General features: G+C 38.7%; 1 protein-coding gene across 2 annotated transcripts; it reads left to right on the forward strand.

Moving 5' to 3' along the window:
• The first annotated feature begins 2,913 nt into the window (after positions 1-2,913).
• Positions 2,914-20,705, forward strand: LOC135482221 (adhesion G-protein coupled receptor G6-like). Of its 2 annotated transcripts, XM_064762096.1 has the most exons (17): positions 2,914-4,131; positions 4,277-4,427; positions 4,787-4,910; positions 5,226-5,320; positions 6,936-7,167; positions 8,191-8,353; positions 9,571-9,726; positions 10,193-10,381; positions 10,986-11,126; positions 11,821-11,948; positions 12,466-12,583; positions 12,980-13,124; positions 13,398-13,476; positions 14,850-15,229; positions 16,259-16,345; positions 16,762-16,805; positions 18,180-20,705. In XM_064762096.1, exons 1-17 carry the CDS (start codon positions 3,061-3,063, stop codon positions 18,261-18,263), a joined length of 3,387 nt encoding a protein of 1,128 aa, XP_064618166.1. In that variant the 5' UTR covers positions 2,914-3,060; the 3' UTR covers positions 18,264-20,705. The 2 variants fall into 2 exon arrangements, with proteins under 2 accessions (XP_064618166.1, XP_064618167.1); XM_064762097.1 differs by lacking the exon at positions 16,762-16,805.
• Positions 20,706-22,674: the final 1,969 nt, after the last annotated feature.

Below are 22,674 nucleotides of genomic sequence, written 5' to 3' on the forward strand. Positions count from 1 at the left end.
TATCCTTCCTGTTTTTCTCGTGAAAACTTTGTATAGTCACTGGTTTTAACAAAGTTCTGGTATAAAATGCCAACTATAGCACTGTATTTTCTCAATAAAATTGTTTTGGTGACCGAGTGATCTAATGCCCTCTGTAGGAGTAACCCTTGACCAATGCGAACACAGTATCGGCCGCACGTGGCTATTAAACTCCACATTTACGTTTACATGATGGCGAGATACCATCTATAATTGCAAAACCCATTTCCAAAGAAATTCTAAACTTCATTGATTAAATCATCGAGGTATCCTAATTTCTTTAAACTGATTCCGATGGATACATGTGTATTCATTTAATTAGTGAATAACGTCAAACTTGCAGCTTTACGGGAGGTTGACGTTGCTGTTATTTCCGTTTATGATATTGCCAGGTATTCAGATACCTGACCTCACTTACTTCTCGGTCGAATCAGTGTAGATTGAAGCTTAGCGGACTGAAACGCTAAGGTTTTTTCTTATTATTATAATTATATGATGTGGCCTAATATATAAAAGTACCAAAAAGCTTCTCAGCATTTTTCTTGGGGTGAAAAAGGGGCTTTAAGTTACAGTTTTCCTGAGGCCCCAGTTATCAGTGAGGAAATAAAGTAGCTTTCTGTGGTTAGGGTTAACGGTGATAAGCTGTCAAAATTACTTTGTTTGGGGAGAGCACAAATTCCGGGCGCCAAATGGGCCCTCTTTCTAGTACGTTCATCGATCACATCATTTCCGAATATATCCGACCCTTGACGGAAAATATGCTTAAAATAAAGGGGCTATTAAGAAATATATGCCCCCAATTTTTTTTCTCATTTTTTGGCATGTCATTCTTCGTTTTATAAACCATACTCTTCATTTCATAGTACCTTTTTATGACAGCTTTTGATGTCAAAATGTTTTTTTCATAAGAACAGGATAGGATTCAAATTATGTACACAACTCCTCGAAGTCTGGAGATGAAACTCTGGTTGGGTAATGCCAAAAAATTGGTACTTATTGCAGTCCCGCTTGGCTCTCAGCATTGAGACGATAAAGCAAGGAAATAGGACTGGTGGTACCGGTTTCAGGTCACTGTTAATGGGTAGGGTGTCATGTTTGGTGTCTTCGGCATGATACTTCAGTGGCAGCAGCACTTTGGCCGCATGGTCTCAAAAGACACAGTATATGTACACAAACGCACACCTAATGATTCCTACTCGTCATTTGACTAAGGAAAAGCATACACACCTATGCATAAATACTGATGTGGAATATGTAATGGTATATATATACCACCCACAAATCAGTCACCATTATCTGTGTGAAGTAATTGTTGTTTGGATATTGAGATTGAGTCAAATTGTTTTCATTTTTCAGGTATCTAGACGGAAACAACTTTTCAACCATTAATATTTCGACGTTTTCAGCAATGAAAAATTTGAAAGCGGTGTAAGTATTCGTATACCTATCTAAAAGCAATTATGTACAAAAAAATACCAAATGTACATATTAATTTTAACTTAACCCAACTTGTACACATGCGATACACATCTTGTTTACATCACGACATAAAAACGTATACATTTGGTTTTTTAGTATACATTTGGTTTTTTAGTATATCGGTACACGAAGTTACCTGATATTAAATTATTCTCATACCAATTGCATACATTTAGATCCATTTTGTCATTTACAGTCGGAAATGCTATTTTTAGGGTCACAAATTAGTTTAAGAGACGAAGCCTTATAACTATTTTGATTCAAACACCTGTGTTTTGTCACATAGTTAATATATACATGGATAACATATACATAGTTAATATATACCAGTAAACAAATGGTTTTTGATAGTCAGGTATAAAACCCGAGAAAACATTTCAAGTGTTGGTTGTATTAAACTGTGAAACAATCACTATTATATAATATATAATACATGACTTTAAACAAGCAAATTAACGGTAGGTCGTCTTAAAGAAAATTGTCTGAATGGAAGGACTTGATTGCGGTCAGTGTAAATAATGGTAAAGAGCCTTTGCTTTTGATTGGTCATTTTTACAGCTTTTTCCATGGATGACTAATTGTATGTTATCTTTCCCTTTGTTGTCCTTTTTCTGGTTTTTATAATAGTTAAATCCTCACTCAAATAGTTAAGCCAAAAGCTAAGAATGTGACCGGATGGACTTATGCCTTTTGCCATTTTTCAGGCTATTATCCATTGATTAGTTTAGTGGGTAAATATTTTTTCAAGCACTGCAATGCATATTAATTTGCTTTGTAGAAACCTTCAAACTAAAGGGGAGGAGTGCAGTTGTCAATGGACGGGAAGCCTGTCTGGAAATAAAAACGTTTTGCTGTATGGCCTCCGATGTAGCTGGGACTCCAGTCTACCGTCAGGAAGACATAATTGTACAGGTATGACACTCTTTTCTCAATCTGCGATAGGCGACCTAACTAGAAATTACAGGAACATGAACGTTTCATTGCATCATTGGTTGAGCAAAACCATTGTGGTCTGAAAACAGTGTAGTGTATGTGAAGGATGGGAATGACCTTACCAGGGACTAAGCTTTAGGGCTGCACACTGAACCACATTTACACACTGGGTGTTGTTAGTAATGATATATTCAACTTCATCTAGTGGTATATCGTGTGTTACAAACGACTGGAACGTTTTCTTGTAAGCAAGATTACACGTTTTCTGTTAACAAAAACAAATGGTTTTGTTTCAAAGGAAGCACTGCCTCATTTACAAAGCCGCGCACTGATGCACCTACAAAGCCACCCACCGATGCACCTACAAAGCCACCCACTGATGGACCTACAAAGACGATTACTGATGCACCCAATAAGTCACTGACTGATTTACCTACAAAGCCGCCCGCTGATGGACCTACAAAGCCGCCCACTGATGGACCTACAAAGACGATTACTGATGCGCTCACAAAGCCACTGACCGATGCACCTACAAAGCCGCCCACTGATGGACCTACAAAGCCGCTGACTGATTCACCTACAAGGCCGCCCACTGATGGACCCACAAAGCCGCTGACTGATCCACCTACAATGGCGATTACTGTATCACCCACAAAGCCGCTTACTGGTTCATCTACAAAGCCGCCCACTGATGGACCCACAAGGCCGCCCACCGATGCACCTACAAAGCCGCCCACTGATGAACCTACAAAGCCGCTGACTGATTCACCTACAAAGCCGCCCACAGATGGACCCACAAGGCCGCCCACTGATGGACCTACAAAGCCGCCCACTGATGGACCTACAAAGCCACTGACTGATTCACCTACTAAGCCGCCGACTGATTCACCTACAAAGCCGCCCACTGATGGACCTACAAAGACGATTACTGATGCAACTACAAGGCCGCCCACAGATGGACCCACAAGGCCGCCCACTGATGGACCTACAAAGCCGCCCACTGATGGACCTACAAAGCCACTGACTGATTCACCTACAAAGCCGCCGACTGATTCACCTACAAGGCCGCCCACTGATGGACCTACAAAGACGATTACTGATGCACCTACAAAGCCGCCAACTGATGAACCTACAAAGTCACTGACTGATTCACCTACAAAGAAGATTACTGATGCACCCACAAAGCCGCTGACTGATTCACCTACAAAGCCGCCCACTGATGGACCTACAAAGCCGCTGACTGATTCACCTACAAAGACTATTACTGATGCACCCACAAAGCCGCTCACTGATTCACCTACAAAGCCGCCCACTGATGGACCTACAAAGCCGCTGACTGATTCACCTACAAGGCCGACCACTGATGAACCTACAAAGCCGCTGACTGATTCACCTACAAAGACGATTACTGATGCACCCACAAAGTCGCTGACTGATTCACCGCGTACTGATATGACAGCCACTTCACCTTCAGTAGCGAACACTGATTCTTTAGTAACTAGAACAACGCATATACCCTTAGAAACAATCGCCTCTTCTCCTTCCAAAGGCTCCAGTGGTTCAACAGCGTCAGTGGCGACACCAGGGGTGACGGGTGAGAGTGATAGTAGTGAATCGGACGAGGCGATCAGCTGTTACGTATGTCGTAACGAGACTGATGAAAAGCAGTGCAAGAAGACGGCACAGTGTACCGAAAGAAAGGTAAGAAATTTTCCCAGTCCTGCATGACGCATGAAAATTAAGTATGCATCTGATCGCGATGAAAATTAAAGGAACTTACATTAAGTAGCCTGATATATTTGGCATTCAGCATTTATAGTTCACGTTGTGATATTTTGCTTTTCAGCCGGCTTGTATGTCCAGTATTCAACTGACAAGAGGCCGTAGTTACTACACCATGGAATGCGCTGTAACAAATGAATGTTCTAACCGATGTACTTGTACAGAGGGCAGGTGTAGTGTATGCTGTGAAGGAGAACTGTGCAACAGTGTCAATGGTAAACAAAAAATGTATTCTTTGTCAATAACAACATCCCCAGGGCATAAAGCCATATGATTCTCTTTACCCTATATGGGTTATATATACAATCTTCCTAAAAATGGTTGTAATTGGCTATTTCAGCATGGGCGTGATGGTCGATCCGATTGAATCATCCATGACTATCGAGCCCAGGTTCATTGGAAATATCATACTACAAAGGTGGCTTCTGTCGCTATTTCTATGGCAATCGAAGTTCCGTTACATGTAGGCCTATTTTAGTCAAATGTACCACTATTTTATGCATGAAAGGCTGACAAGATGACCCTTAGTCCTTGAACTCCAACGTTGCTTTTACGCTATGCTCAATAATTCCAGATGTCTCCAGGTGCGTATGTCAAACAAACACGGGAGATCGTTTTACCTGGCCTAAAACGCTTCAAGGATCCACCGCGGAGCTTCCGTGCTCGGGACAGTTTACGGGAAAAGCCACACGGCAGTGGTAAGTCTTACCTTACTGTACCTTTTCATGTAAGCTTACATAAAGAATGTTTCCTTATGTGACCGTAAATTAAGTGCGTTGCATCAACGCAAAAATCACTTCTTTCGTTTAAGTTTGGGCAACGGTATAGATTGATGGATATCACAATCAATAGCCCATTCATCAGTGAACGTAACATGAACGTAAAGACAGGATTTTTTATTTTATTGTCAATCAAATGAGTTATTGGAATTTTAGACTTCAAGTATATTGAGTATGATGCTGTCTCAGAAAGGACAAACTATCAAATTCTTGTTTCTATTCCTTCGAAAACAGCTCGAGCACGAGCACGTGGAGGGATCCGGATTTCAGTAAATGTCAGAGTAAGATTACAGGAGATCTAGATGACATACTTAAGGAAAACATATCAGGTCAGTATTGGCGCCAATGATGTGTTTACATTTTTCTTTCGTCATCTGAAAAATAAAGGTTACATGGTTTATTAATATTCAGGGCCAACAGGCCAGGAGCCCACTTACAGGTCTGGTAACAGGGATACATACAGAGTAACAGAAGCGAATAATACACATATGTAAAGCTAGGTAAAATTTAAAATACAATTTTTGTGCAAAGATAGTGTAAACAGAAGTAAACATATGATGTAATTCTTGACACAGGAATGTTATAAGTCTACGTGTAAACAAAGGAGAATATATAAAACTATTCTTGTTGAAATTTCATTAAAAAGTAAGAATTGTAAACCGCTATAATCAGAAGTTAAGATCATGAAATATGTTAATCACAGAAAAACCGTTAAAAAAGAATCGAGTGAACTGACCTTCTAAAAGATTGTTGTGAAGAAAAAATTTCTGTGGAATGTTTAGAACTCAGGTCATTATAGGAATTCATGGCTCGAGGGAAAAAAGAATGTTTTCGAGCGTTAATTCTGGTTGACGCAGGCCTGAAAGTTGCCCGTTTGTCGTAAGGCCCGGGCAGCAATATTAAAGTTGGCCTGCTGTACTAGGTCAGGCAACGATAGTGTGAACACATTTGTTATCTCTAATCACTTCTAATCTCTAATCTAATCTCTAATCACTTCATGCGGGCTGGTAATTGTATTTTCCGAGATATATGTTTGTTTGGGTCAACATTATGGTTCCAATCCATGATCAAATACTCAGTTTGGTGGGCATATATCTTGTATATACTTTACTCAGAATAATATATTTGTGATATGATGGATTTGGGACCATATTAGTCTTCATACGTGATGCTGCATCACTTATGTACCAAGTCATGCACATTCACTTTTACAAGGAAAACGGCATAGAAAAAAAGACTTTAATACTGTATGAGGAGAGCCTTTGGGTCAGGGTTGACTAGTTTCGACCTAGTAAATAGGCATATAACATTAAAGCTATCATGTGCTTGACTGTTCTTTTTTATATAGTACCTGTACTAGTATTCGGTTATGAATCGAGTCTGTTCAGCTTGAATGGTAACAGAAAAGCATTATAAGATTTAACTTTTATATTAAATGACATTATAAAGGTTAAGGTCATACGTTTATTATTAATAAGTGAAATACAAAACTTGACATTATTAAAGTACAGTTCTGAATCTTCACAGGGCGTTATCTTTTACCGACTGCATTATAGTCCCCCGGACGAAGTTAAGGGGGATTGGGGGTGTGTACGCTAAAATCACCCTGCCTGTGGCTCTGTCCGTGTGTAGACACGATTTTGTCCATACAACTCCTCCTAAACTACTGACCGATTTTGAAGAATTTTATGCCATACATGTTTCTTATCATATGAACTTGTACATGCTTAAGTATGCTGGAAATCGGGTAGTTATTTTCAAATTATTCCCATTTAGGAATGATTACTGGAGTTCAGATGCTTTGTGCAATAATGGATTTCAGGCACACATACTTTGTCCATGCAAACCCCTTTCCTCTTTTTATTCTGGGAAATGTTGTTGGGTGGAAGGGTCGTATTTTGGATCTCCGTATTCTAGTGGTATTTAAATCATTCCTCTTCCCAGAAAAGACGATGAAGGTGTCAAGTCGTATAATGAAGTTAACAGAGAGGAGTTCGGAATTTAGTGAGCAAGACGTTGAGAAGGCAGTGTGGATTGTCACAGAATTGCTCCAGCTAAGCAGGGATGCTCGAGATCGGAATGTGATAAAGAACACGTTGTCTGCAATGAGTAACATGTTCCAAGTCCCGAAGAGAAGCCTTGTTGGTGCTGAGCGTAAATATAAATCTGCCAAAGGGTATGTCCTCATGTATTTTGATCAAGCATGTATATACAAAATGCACAGAGAACATAAAATACTGCATTTGAGCTATAAATTCACAAAATTTTTAGGGACAAATATCGGTATTAAAATATTACTAGCTGTTGGTGCTAAAACTTGCATTATTCCAGCAGGACATGATCCTACCATCCAAATAAAATGATGCTGAGTAACTTTAGCCAGGGGCGAAATTTTAGGCGGAATACAGTACATATTTTTCAGACATGAGCCAACGTATTTAATGTTTGATAGTTTCGTTCATAGAGCAGAAGATCAATCGATATCATATATAGCCACTACGTTGATATGTTGTATTTTCGTCAGTTTAACGCATTAATCTATTCCTGATTAATTCGTTCTCTGGAACGCATCTTAATACGTTTATATTAACGAAAATGCAATCCGTCATCACTCAGGGATCGGAATTGACGGAAAAAATTTTAAGGACGAGGGAAAATGTCCAGTATAATACTTTGTCGGTTGTATGTGACAATATACCACTTGTCTGTCTTCAATTTAATTCATTTTATTACTCGTTTACTTTGTAATACATTTGTCTTCAGCACAAGTCCTTATTTAAAATCATGGGTAGAAAGTCAAGTCATAAGATGAGGTGACATGGCCGGAGGTGTGGTCAGCTCCATCCTACAAAGCTGAACACCTGTATAACTTACTGTAAATCGTAACTCAGTAAAAATGATTAAATGAGAAAAAATAAGATTTCCTTTATGATTCTCAGACTCGAAGATATAGAAATATTATCTTAAATTTACCTGGATTTTTGAATTTACGGCTGTATATAAAAAGAGATCTAATCTTCCCACACGAAACCGGTGACCTGGAATACTGTCAACAATTTGAAATAATTTCTTATTGCATTGCAAAAACCATTAAAAACAAAGCTGACTCCGGCTTCAAATTTACGTTTTCTACAGCTGCTATTTCTCTCAGACCTTTCTGGTGTTTTTTTATGATATGCGATCAACTTTACCATTACAGGTATCTTAAGGCGATTGATAATTTCACGGGTCACGTCGATATAAAAGATTCCGCGATAGAGGAAGTAAATCCCAACCTGGCCATCGTCGTTAAACAGATCAGTCCGACTGATTTCAAAAACATTACTCTGGAGGTTGACAGACAGGTGTCGGGGAAAGAGTCGGTGAGTCATTTAGCAAAGTTACATCACAAGTACATAGTTAAACAGAGGGATGATCTTAGGTTTGACATCCATTATCCTTACTTCGATAGCAATATACTGCAGGGTCCTGCACATATGGCGTGTACATATCTCGGCCTGCAGCATTTTGAGTGAGTGGGTACTTAGGGTTTAACGTCGTACTTAACAATTTTTCAGTCATATGACAAAGAAGGAACCCTTAGAGTGCACGTATGTGCCTCCTTGTTGCAGGAGGGATTTCCACCGCTCTTTTATCCAGTGTTGTTTCATTGATACAATTTACCGAAGGCAAGTAAACCGACCCACCCGGGTCATTATACTGATACGGGTCAACCAGTCGTTGCACTCCCCCACTTAATGCTCCGTCTTAATTTCTTAACTTGTATGCTTGTTTAGTTTTCCAAATTCTTGTCCCTTAGTCCTATGCGCTGAACCGGGCCTGAACCGTCCATTAAGGTTGAAAACTGGATTACCAGTGTTTGTTACGGCGGTTATAGTGTTAAAACACACCATGTTAATTCATAAGAGTTAATTGTAACATTAACCTTGCTCCGTACCTTATGGAAAAGCGACTCACGAAGCAGCTGTACTTCAAAGGCTTTCATTAGGTGAAGTCAAGAAAGGTAAGAGTTATTCCACGAAGCTTCGCTCAGTTATATGCAAGACCATGACTTGACGTTCCAAGCCGATAATCACAAAATCCCTTTCTAAAGCAACCCAAAACATTAGTTATCAAAGGAATAGGTATCCATATATCAATAAAGAGCGTGCAATGTAAGTGAGAAGCAGTCATCAGCTTTCAGTCATGCCCGGAAGGTATTATAGGCATGAAATCAAATGACCACTTAATCATTTGCATGAATAGTAAAAATAAAATCCTGACTATAGTAAAATGACAAGAGGCCGTATTTCACCGGTTACGTGTGACCATTTGCCAGTTATCACACTGACGCTGCTGGTCTGGTTTTACTCTTCTTTCTGCTGCAATATTTTATGTCAAGATAAAAGTTCCAACTTTTGTCCATGAAGAATTCCCAGGTGGAATAGAAATATACACCAGTGATGTAGTTATGTTATACAGAATTTTCACCCTTTATTCTGAAAAATTTTTTCACCAAATTATTCACGGTATCAGACATTTGGAATCCCGTTTATCTACTTGCCCATCCTTATGCCCAATGATAATTTGTGTTGCACAGGTTATAATAGGAGATTCGATGTCCACCGTCACGGAAGGAGTGTATAAGGATTCTATCAGTCTACCAGCTACGCTTTTCTCAAACGTTGACGACAGTTCTAAGCAAGACGGGGATCGCGCTAGTTTCATCCTTCATGAAGATGACATATTTTTCAAGGTAAACGGGATCAACATTCACAATTATCATCAATGTCATTTGCGGTTTGTTGCATATGAAATAATATCAGTACAGACACTTGGACAAGATATAACGATGGATATAGCTTGGTTGTTCACACATTTTATCTCTAATTATGAATGGATAATTGGGTTGTTGAAATATACATATATATATATATATATATGTATCATGCAGCTGCCTGCTTGTACATGGTACTAACGTCCATTACTTTTGAGCCCTTTTCCTTTTTTTTTAAAAAGTGTCTATTCATTTAAATGTACACATTGTTATCAAAACACAGGCTATGATTTGTAGAGTAAGAGTAGGGCATGCGGCTCCCAGAATGCTTCATTTTGAAGCATTCATTCAATATTGTATTTAGAACCTGATGCAGCTACAGTTTACGTCACACTAAATGTATTTGGCACACTTTTTCATTTACGGATTTCATTATTTATTCAAGGCTATCCAAGATGCCCAGGAGCAGCCGAAGGCTGTGGGTGATAGGAATGAGACCTCAGACGGGAATGAGACCCCAGATCGTGAGGATATCAGGCAGGTTAACAGCCGGGTGTTGTCTGTCAGTATCGGTAACCTGACCCTCGTAAATCTACACGACCCTGTAGTCATCACATTCACACACCGTCTGCAGGTAAGATACAATAAAATAAGAGATGTTTGAGAAAAAAAAAAAAGACTCTGCCAGAAAATAACACAGGCAACCTAGCAAGAACTGGGTTTGAAAGCACAACTTACTTCGTGCTGTGTCTAAAGGTGTTCCCTTTTCTAATATCACTTAGGGGAACAGTGATTATGTTTGTGGTTTGCTAATTCTAATTAATGAATAAGTAACACATTCACTGGAGCGCCAATATAACTAAGGCGTTACGAGCCGTGCCATCACCTATGGGGATACCGACGGAAGTCAAAAGTATTGTAGTTACAACCCTTCAAAACACATTTCTTTGAATCCTTTTATTTTCGTCGCAATTCAGAGACACGGTGAAAAGCTGTGCTTACTTCTCTTTACAATTTCTGCGATATTCCTTCATCTTTTCAGTCTGAATAACATCAAATATTTTTATGTGAATTTTGGTTTTCCATTTCTTCACCGATACCTAGTTGTCATGTTTACACACTGTGATATTACATTGTATAAACAATCACATCTCGAATCATGAAAGTCGGCTGCCCATGCGCAGTGATTGCATGGTGTAAAACGCATTAGAGTTTTATGCTTACTGTGTATCGTCCAGAACTCGAGTAATCCCCAGTGTGTGTTTTGGGACACGTTGAATGGGACATGGTCAGACCGAGGATGCCTGGTGAGGGAATCTGTCAATGGGAGTCACACTATCTGCCAGTGTGATCATCTCACAAATTTCGCCCTCTTGATGGTGAGTATTGTGAATAAATATTAAAACTCGTAAAATATACAAAACTACAGGACCACATTTCAAAGGAATTTATGTCTTTTAGAATCGACTGAAATCCAGTTTCAAAGAGACATAGCACATTTGGTAATGCAGCTTTATCAAGGGTACCATTTCAACAAGAGAGTACAACGTAAAACACCATTCAAATAAATAAATAAATAAATAAATTTCAGCAAGATGAAAAACACACAAATGATAGGTAATTTAGGTAAGATCAAGTATACATTTCCCATTATAGTGCATGCGAACTTGTTCGCTACAGAGCTCAACATTTCACATAAGCCTACTACGGTCTGAACAAGAACTGGATACTACAGAAAATTCCTAGAGACAACGACTCTACTGTGACATTTTCTATTTTGAATGTGCCCTTTACATATACTACCTTCTGTTTTTAGCGGCACACCTCGCGTTTTATTGTCACATTCTGTAGACAGTTCTGCTACATTTACCATTTCACTTGCGCGTAAAGGTTAACTGCCTTCGTGGATAATTGCAGACGATAAGCTTGTATGACTACGATAGGTGTAGACAGAACGCGAACAAAATATGAAGCGCCATCCTAGCAGAGAAAAGAGATGGTTCTTTGTAGGCTACGGAAAAGTTATGTTCAAAAATGGAACGGAGAAATTGTAATGGTTGTATTTATTTGCAGGACGTATATAACAGCGGCACGACAGAATCAAATCACCATGCGGAGAATCTAACTCTGTTGTCCTTTATCGGCTGTGCCATCTCCTTCTTCGGACTCGTACTCACCATTATCATATACTGTCTCTTCAGGTATGAGAAGCTGAAGGTTTTTTTTTTGTTTTACAAGATTGACCTATGTGTTTGTTGTAGTGAAGAGAAAAGAGTACAATTTACTCTTTGAAACACCAATCAAACACGTAAATTATAATTACATGATTTTGCCCTCAGCTGAGTACAATTAATATTATCTAAAATTATCATCAGATAAGAGGCTCCATATAAATAATTATGTAAATTATATTTAATTATTTGATATGAAATGAAATTTCGCCCGGGCTCTGCCCGGTTTCCACCCACCATAATGCTGGCCGCCGTCGTATAAGTGAAATATTCTTGAGTACGGCGTAAAACACCAGTCAAATAAATGAAATGAAATTAACTATTAATTCATTTCTAAAATCATCATTGCAACAAATTTCTGTCTAAAAATACATATTTGTGGCAAGCCTGAAGTTACTGTTCAGGTAACAGATATACTGTAAATGAATGGTGAATTAGCAGGAGGTGTTCACACAAATGATGAAAGATCTTTCCATTTCCATTTCAGCAAATTAAGAAGAGACACCCCGTCAAAGATACTACTCAACCTTTGCCTGGCTCTGGCCTGTGCCAATGTCACTTTTATTATTGGGATATATGCCCTTGAGAACCCAGCTTTGTGCAAGGTACCAATCCCATGTTTCCAAGAAAACGAACTAATTTTTAATTGTCCGTCTGTATAATAATTTAAATTCTGTCATCGTTTCGGAGATTTGGCACCTGTGGTAAAATAGTTGCTACAGCAACATACCCTGAAGTCAGTGTTCTTCAGTCTGAAACGATGGTATAGTCAAATGAACTGCTCATACAGCAAAACGAAAAACGAATATTTCTGTGCATTGTAGAAAGAAGTTTTGTGTTTCATTCCTCATTCCTCCTGTATTCCCTTTGCTGTGTTTATTAAGCTTTTCCTGTGAAAAGTTTCTCTTTTAGGTCACTTTCATTTCCATCATTGTCAGAGCTGATGTTATATTATGTACACGTGTATACTTGTATGCATTGTGCAACTTCACTTTTCCCAGGCTATTGCAATCTTGATGCACTATTTCTTGCTATCATCCATGGTTTGGATGAGTATAGAGGCCTTCTACATGTACCTGGCCCTGGTCCTTGTCTTCAGGACTTACTTCCGGCGATTCCTGCTGAGGACCATGCTGATTGGATGGGGTAAGTTTTAACATAAGAATGACACAGTACCAATGCAGTACATATTCATTAATTCGATCATTTAGAATTCAAACACTCATTTATATTCCAGACCAATGGTGGAAACAGCATAATCCCCCATCCCTTTGGAAAACGGTCAAAGCAAGACTTATGCTAAATAGGAGTTGTATTATACGGCTACGGTATTAGTATTTGATGAAGGAAATATCTCTGCTGTGATATTTGAGAACAAGTCCGCTTACTTGTCTTCCTTTGACGCTAATATTTTTTCAGGCGTACCGTTGGTCATTGTCGCAATAACAGTCGGAGTAAACCGGACAGAAAACTATGGATCTCTGGCAAATGATAAACTGTAAGTCTGGAATAAAATATTGACCATGCGAAAACAAATCTAAACAGAAGTTTTCTGTTAGACATATAAACCAAAGATACAAATATCAAGTCATGATGTCTTTAATTTGACATGGACTTGCGATTGTATTAACCTGGTACGTTCATTTTGACTGAAGGCTGTTATACGAACGTCGCATTCGACCTCGAGATTACTTTGTTTCCTAAATGATGGTAGCTAAATTTGAACTTTAGGTCGATGGGATTTGCAAAGCAGTCGAGAAAACTATAACTTGTAAAACATGTGCTCTAGGAGTGTTTGAGCGTGATGTTTATGCAGGCGTCACACTGTCCCGAAACTGACACCAGATGGTCATACGAATATGGAATTTTGAATTCCGTGCGAAGATAGCCCCGAACTTGATCAACAGCCAATCAATAACCGAAGCAAGTACGATGCCTGCAGAAGGTCACACGATGGCACCCGAAGGTAACACTAAGAAGTGAATTTTTATAGTAGTTTATACCCGCAGGACACACGAAGGCAACATGATGGCAACACGACGTCGTATTGAGAGTACGATGGGTTCGAACTAAATCACGAAGGCGTCATTTGGCCTCCAGGTGAAATGAAACATTCAGCCGACCGTGGGAAATTCAATTGCTGATCTCTAGAGTTGCTCAGGACTGATGCTCTGAGGCTGGCCTTTTATATGTTCACCATGACACACGGGAAACGCTTGAGCTAATCAAATTCGGCTATCTTCGCCGACACCATGGTCCATCAAGATATCATCGTTCTGTAATACGATGGCTACACGACGGCATTGCGGGTCTTCACGTAGTCGTGTTGTCTTCCTAAGACAATCAGGCAGCTTCTTGTTTCCTTCATATTGTCTTCGTGAGGCGAAAAATGCCCGATGGCACCGATGATCACACGAAGTAAAGACGAAGATGACACGGTTTGCCAAGATGCCCTAACAATGAACTTACTAAGGACAAAATGGACAAATGAATTCAACACGAAAATAAACCTTCGCAAGGTCTTTCGGCAATTTTTGAAATGTCAAAGGTTTTGCCTAAGCTAACGAAGTTGCTGCCGCAGCCTGAGTAACTCTACCGGCGGCCATACGGTGTCTTAAGATGCCCTCAAGAATGGCTCAATGTTTTTACGATCAGAGCCGAATTTGAACATTTCCTTTATCGTGTGCCCATCTGGTGTGAATTTCGGGACAGTGTGACGACTGCATTAACACGATTCAGTATGGATCCTTGGATGGTTTTAATTTGACGCACATGATAACCCCATGCACTATTTCACGGTTAGAGTCTGGACCACAAAGCTCCAAACTCTGCCACAAACCGATAATATTTTGTTTTTCCTTACGTTTACAGATGCTGGTTGAACCGGGTCGCTTTTTATGTAACTTTCTTGGCCCCGGTGGGCATCGTTCTCATTGGAAACTCTATCATTTTTGCAATGGTCGTGCGCCAGATATGTGGCCTGTCCTCCAAGAAGCTGAACAAATCGGAGACAGTTTCGTTAAGCCAACAGTTTCGTGGAGTTGCAGGGGTTTTCATCCTTCTGGGGCTCACCTGGATATTCGCCATATTTGCAATAGGCGACGCTAGCCCGGCCTTCCAATATCTATTTACCATTTTCAACTCCCTTCAGGGATTATTTATCTTCATATTTTTTTGTCTGATGAAGCGAGACATACAGAAGAGGATGTTCTGCTGTGACTCTCAGTCCTTCCCGTCATCATCCAGCAGAGGTGAGTTGGACCAAGCTAACTATTGCCAGTTATTATTATGCAGATCAGACATGACAAAGTGACCAAAATATGGCATTGTCGCGCACTTGGAAATGGACTTCCAAAGCTAAATGTCAATCCTGGGCCGAGTTACACCTAAGACTTTAAAAGTGGAAGTTGTAACTGCCTCGCTTGGCGCTCATCATAAAGGGGATAGTGCAACGACTGGTTGACTCGTATCAGTATAATGGCTCGGGCGGGGCGGCCTTAATTGCCGTCGGTAAGTTGTCTTAGTGAAGCATCAGTGGATAAAAGAGCGGTGGAAATCCGTCCTGCAACTAGGAGGCACATCACATACACCCTAAGGATTCCTTCGTCATCATATGACTGAAAAATTGTTGAGTACGACGTTAAACCCCATCACTCACTCACTCACTCCAAAGCTAAATGCTCTACAACGCGGTGTGCATATCAGTTGATACGGGTCAAACAGTTGACACTGTTAGTTGGTCATGGTGAGGATCATGGTGTCTATGCAGGTTATAAGCACCGCGAATCATTAGTCATAATGAATTCATTCTGCAAATGAATGACATTGGGATTACAGTCCGTCCTAATTAATTTGTGTGCATTTGCTATTTGTGTGTAAATACCATTTCCTACTTTGCTAGCCCCACGAAATAGCGAACTGACGAGAAGGCACAAAATGGATCAGTTTTGAACAATCTATATCGATGTTTTGTATTATAAACTCGTCACATTTATATGAAACATATGTTACACTTCAGATGTTCAACTAGATCAGAATATGACGTCGTATATATACAAATTATACAAACTTGCTTCGCATCTATAATTTGTTCAACTCTCAGTCTGTTGTGAGATAGGTATTTCTGTTTTTCTTTTGGCTCTGCGCTTATACCTATATATTATATAAATTATACTCTTGTTTAAATCGCATGTATTCTATAAATACTGTGTACTCAGTGTGGCTGAATAATTAATCCGTAAATTTTCATTTAAACCGCGGGCACCTGTTTGGTGTTACAGGTACACACAGTACAAATCATGGCACCAAACACAGGTTTCGGGCGGCTGTAAACGCTGTGATGACGACGAGGCTAGTGAGCAAAAGAGGTGTGTATATATAGGCTTACATACATATACTGACTGTGTTGATACCATAACTAGTAAAAATCCTGCTCTTTTTGCTTGTCTTTATTTCCTTGTAGTACAGTAGAAATTCTCTGTTTTGTTTTGTTGTTCTTTTTTATCCACGCAAACCGACTAAGTATTGATTTTTAAAAAATACACCTGACCTGTACGTGGTAACGCTTGCCATCAAGTAGTTAAACCAAACGTGACTCGGTTTTCATTTCTTGGAGACACTGTGCATGACAGGTTAAGACCAAATTAGATCTACCTTTTCGTAACTTCTTGTGCTTCTCTTCCAACGAATATACTGACACGAATATTGCTTCAAATAAAAAAATAATTGTCATTAAACTGTGTAAAGCCGAATTGAAAATTTCGTATGTAATGGCTTGATACAGGTAGCAAAGAGACGATACAAGAGAATGTAGAGGACATTAATGCCGTAAGTTTACTGACTTAGCTAATATCCCTGGCGTCCTTTTCATACTAATCTGTCTACATCGGCCTATACCCTCGCACCAATGTAGAAGCCAAAAAAACCGTATAATCAGTAACAAACTATACATTAAGCAGCCATTTCTCTTATTTCGAATTCTCTGCTATAAACTTGTTGTTATGACAAACGCTGCTGTATTTGCTGTAAATTATTTCGAACTTCAGACTTATATATTATAGTTTGCTCGCTTTTCCCTAGTTCTTCCCTCATACTTCCTCTAAGACCTCTTCGTGCTGCAGGTGTTCTTCGATGTATACAGAGTTCAAAACCGCGCACAGCGTATTTATTAGACTCACGTAACCAATAAACTATTACTAAGTGTCACGTGTCAGTGACGCTCGGTACGCGGAAGAAATCAGCACATATTTTTTTATTTAAGACACTATTGGTGTGATAAAGCCAAAGCCAGTAGCCATGGGTATACGCTTTGTTATTGTGCGTTGACGTCCCCTACTTATAAATACATCTCCAATCCAACACTCGCTCTAAGCCAGGAGCCTTGCAAGATATACCTGAATGGTGAAGGGATTTTTTTTCATCCATAAACCTGACCTCTGTAGTAAACGTGAGCAATTCTTGAGAACGACATTAAACGCTAAACAAATAAATAAATACGCTGTAAACAATATAAGAAGATGCACATCTTTCACCAAGGCCGACCAATAAGATCTACAACTAACACACACACAAGTTATTTTCGGATAAAATGTATACCACACTAGGCTTTGTTGTATAAGGCAGGGAGTTTACCGGACAGAAGTTTTGAAGTGTCCTCTTTTGAAGTGTATAATTATTGTACCTTATTTCTGCAAATTCTCTAAGCACTGCTGCTCTATTAATTCTCCGACGACAAACATGTATCTCCACTCTGGCAAAATAATAAGCGGTGTTTGTGGTTATAGTGTAGAAGTCACCTCAGAAAGTAACACAAAACTAGGTCGCAGTTGTCGGATTTTTGAAGAAGTCAGTTTATATAGAATTAACCGCTATATAATGTGCGAATTATTCAGATTGCTGTTTCGTCCCAGTTTCATTTGTATACTCCCATTTTTCTATGTTTTTCTTTAAATATTAACACCTTTTTAGATTTGAGCATATACATGTAGCTATGTGACTCGAGCAAAGAAATCACTGACTCGCATTTGTTTATACTGGGTTATCAAACTACTTCGAAACTTTAAATTAGATAAGAATCTATCAATTAGAGATGCCCTGACAGCCCTAGATATAAATTACCTCATGTTCATGTATTTCGCGTTTGTTTGATATACATATAAAAGGTGAGAATTAAACTAATTTATGTCTGCTTTTTTTTTTAAGACTCCTCTTGGTCCGTCGACAGTGACACCAAGCTCCAAGGTAAACAGTCCTCCTCCGTATGAATCGCTGGGCATACTATACTAGTTACAGCTGCATGGGAAACATAGGCGTGCTGCACTAGTTACAGCTGGAGACAGAGAGAAAACTGTCCACCCTGAGAATCCCTAAACCTAAGGGTGCTCTACAAACCTCAGTATGCATGGAAAACATCTGGAAACTTATCATGTAGAAGAGAAAACTGTGTGGATTATACTTATGCACGTATATTATAGTTTGGTAGAATATCATTTACATGTACATCATGCATGCCGTTCCATGCCAAGGGAAAACTGCGTATTCATCTGTAACGTGTTTAAGGGTATTTCGGGATGTCAGATGTAGGGCGTGAGGGACCTACTGTTCAAAACGCCCAGCGTTGTAAATGTTCATGTAAATAACGTGTAGAGATCCAGTGTTACAAAGTTGAGGCAATAGCGTGTAGATAATGTGTAGTAATTGACATTACAAGTTTAGGGAATAATGTGTATATGTACCCAGATAATATTACGTAAGTAAGGGAACGTTGTGTAGGCCTACGTCAAGTATTCATTGGCATGTGTGGAAGGGATCACTCTGTAAATACTCAGTGTTACATGTTTAGGGGAATATTGTGTAAATACTCAGTGTCACATGTTTGGGGGAATACTGTGTAAATAATCAGTGTTACATGTTTGGAGAAATACTGTGTAGAAAAAATGAGTGTTAGTCCTACATGGAATGTTGTTTAATTACGCATCGTAACATAGTTTAAATAGCTACTGTTACCTGTTCGATAAGCTCACAAACAGATGTTTTATTATCTCCTCTTGCAGCGCGTTCTGTGTAGGCCACTTTTTCATTTTCACAAATGAACTTGTTAGGGTATACCAGCTTGGTAGATGTCACATGGAAAGTGGATTTTAAGTACCGCTAACAGTATTCCGACGATATAAATTCGAACATACGATGCCAATATCGCTAATACTGTTACTTAATGAAAATTTTGGCAATATAACTCACTGTCAGAGGAGCGTGAGTTTTTGATGACAAACTCAACAGACATCCAGTTGAAAACATAATGTGCATATTTCCAGTGTTACCTGGCTGGATTTCCTGTTCTTGTTGACTGAATAGCAGTATAGCCTTATATGACTGTAACAAGGGACAAAGAATTCCACGTTTATAACAATCGTCTGTATATACTTGTACATATTAGTTTTCCATTACACGCTATATTCAACTCCAACTGTGAATATCCACAGTGCTTTCAGCCAATATTTGCGGTTTAATTTACATTCCGTGTGAGGTCGGCGATTTAGTGCTATATCATGGCACGTTCACTTAAGTGTGACATCAATTTTGAGTGATGTTTGAACATGTTCATTTGCATACATTCCTGTCGCTTTAGATGAACTATCGTTGGTTTGCATATCTCACAGCTTTCATAAGGTAACCAGTCATCGATTTTTCTTTACTTCTTATGCAATGCTGCTACATGTAGCTAACAATATACAAATGTAATATCACTTAATAGGTAATTCTTAGTCTGAAAAAAGACGATAATTCTTTAAAAAGTAAACTAACAATGAAGTAAGAATGTGTTTCAGTAAGTTTAGTTTCTGCTGACCTATATATGCCCAAACCACCATGATCACCTGAAATGGACTGTAAAATTTCCTCGTAATTTATATTAATGTTTACCTTATAGTGGGCTTCATAAAGGAATAAGGACTGTGCCATAAACATATTGTTTTTTTTTCTCTTATTTTTTGTTTGTTTTATTTTTACTATTGACAATGCCGATTTCTACTTTCTATACATTGTTTAATATGTTCAGTGTTATTTTTTATGTATATCCTGTACATGATAGCCTACTTTTTTGGGATTTAATTCGTATATATAGTGTAAATTTATTGATCTTTGTGTAATTAAAGCTCAAATTGTTTATTTTACTAGATGTAAATATTTATATATTCTGTGTTATGGAAAACAGAAGTTATTATATGACACCGTCATTCCGTCTGCGAGAAGTCCTTCAAAATATCAGTGTACAGAACTAAATCATTGTTTACGTAAAGTCATAAAGCTATAGCAATACAGGAAGCAATAAGGCCGACTTGGTGACCATAAGCGGACAATGACGCTTATGTGGCCGTTTGCTTAACCTAACATTTCTTGTATTCCACAAATATGGTGTGTATATCTGTACGACACGTGTAGGGAAGTTTGTCAGTAATTTGTCAAAGGTCGGTGGTACGCACTGCCATCGCAGGAGTGGAAAATTCTTGATGATACACGGCGTTAAAAACAAAGAAATAAATAAATAATCAAACCGTCTTGTTCAGTATATTTGTTACTATATCAGTTCAAAAATATTCCTTGTTTGAAGTTTATTTAATAACTAATGGTTAATTGGGTTCAATCTTTCGCATTTATCTATCTTCATTTTATCAAAAGGCCATAAACGATGTCTTATGTAAATGTTTATTTGCAATAAAAGAGTATCATACGGTATATGATTGTGATCATTTCATGTCTTATATATTATGACAATAAACGATATTTCTCCTATAGTACATGTATATATATATATAGGAGAAACATGAAAAACTCAGCATGTCGATTCATGATACGGTAAAACTAGTAAGTTAAATCGACAAGTTGAGTTTGTCATGTTTCTTCTGTAGTTTACCACGCACAAAGACAGTTTTACAGTACACTTTATCCTTCCTAAGAAATTTACAAAAAGTTTCTGCACCCACATTAATATTTAATGACATGTATTTCCTTCCAAAAGCCCTTTTTGGGACGACATATTAGGTTAATTTACAATATACTGTCAATCCATTAGGGACACTCTATGGTTAAAAGTCATCTAGTAGAGTTGGGGCTAAGTTTACTAGGTTTTGACATTGCAGGTTTGAACCCAGCTATACCTGGCTGGTTGCGGCTTTCGGTTACGTCTGCTATATGTACTTGACGCGATGCGGTCAAGAAACTAATCTAGTAATTAAACAGAAAGTCTTTTCTCTGACTGATGGTAGAATGTATTCTGTTATTACAGCACAGTGCCGAGGCATATATTCAACATAATATCCTGTTTGTCTAAAAGAATCGTTATGCTACATTAATAGAATATGTGTTATATTTAACAGAATAATCTGCTGCAATGACAGAATACATTCTGGCATGACTCAGACAACAGATTTTCTGTTAAATTTAACTGAATATTTTTTGAGAGTGCCGTGTTACCCTAGATACCTGGCTTTTCTGGGGTTGTTTCAGACATAAACCAAAACCGGAGTATGGCCTGTAGGCCAATAAATAAAGTCTAAGTGCACAATACATAAACCAACAAATTCTTTTAAAACGTTAGTTTAGGACTGGTGTAAATCTGATCAACCAACACAGTTTCGTGAGTTCCGGAGAGAAACAGCCCCAAAAGTGTCCGTCTGACGGAACATTTACGATTTTTCACACGCGCATTAAATCTTTCTATGCATAACTAACTAACCTGTTCTTACGTTGGCCTAACCAAACATAGTACATGGCAATAACACAGCTTGACAAAAAAGGGGCATTTTCAGGGTCCACTCTACTGCGGCCTCCATCCCGAAAAACCCACTAAATGAAAAATGTGATTATTTTTGATGAACAGGCGTGATTGCTATGGATCCTTTTGATTTGGAAAGCCTCATATCTGGTTAGTTAATTACATATAACACACAGTTGACGTCGCTTTATGCTACGGAAGATTTAGTGCACATGTGAACAGCGGTAAATCCTATATATACCCTCAATCCGACACGTTTCGAGCTGTTTCTCTCTGTAAACGACTGCGCTGCTCGATAAGAGTTAAGCCACTCCCAAACTATTCAACGTACATAACAGAACACCAGCAGCGGTTTTAATGAGTATCTCATGGGGAAGTATACTTCCATGGGTCTTGATGGATATACATTCATGTATTACATCTTATAATTACAAATATACATAAAACAATTAGTGGGCCTGGGAAGAGTTCTTCAGATAATTATTATGGGATTCGAGACCTTTCATGAGCTATGTGAACCGACACCGAAATAATTTGTCATGTACCGTCAATGGAAAACGTACAGATTTGAAAGGCAAGACAGCATATACGGTCTGGAAAAGAAAGGGTTTGGAATGAGCTATTAGACGTCGTATCTTTACCACATTGTCTAATTCATTTTAGGTTATCCCCCACCAATTACATACACAAAAGACGGGGAGACCCATATCGAGGATTTCACTTTCGCCGAGACAAACCTTGTTTACCAGCCTCCTGCTTCTATGAAAAATAACCGATTTCATTAAAACTTCAGCGATTTTGTTCGTTAATAATTACGCTTTTTGATGGCAACAAAATTTAACGTTTTTCATGCGAATCGCATGTTTAAAGGATTAGTGTCCAGATTGATGATTTATTCATAATTAGCTATCCTTGTATATTTTG

This window comes from Liolophura sinensis, chromosome 1 (genome assembly GCF_032854445.1).
Source record: "Liolophura sinensis isolate JHLJ2023 chromosome 1, CUHK_Ljap_v2, whole genome shotgun sequence".
Lineage (NCBI taxonomy): Eukaryota > Metazoa > Mollusca > Polyplacophora > Chitonida > Chitonidae > Liolophura > Liolophura sinensis.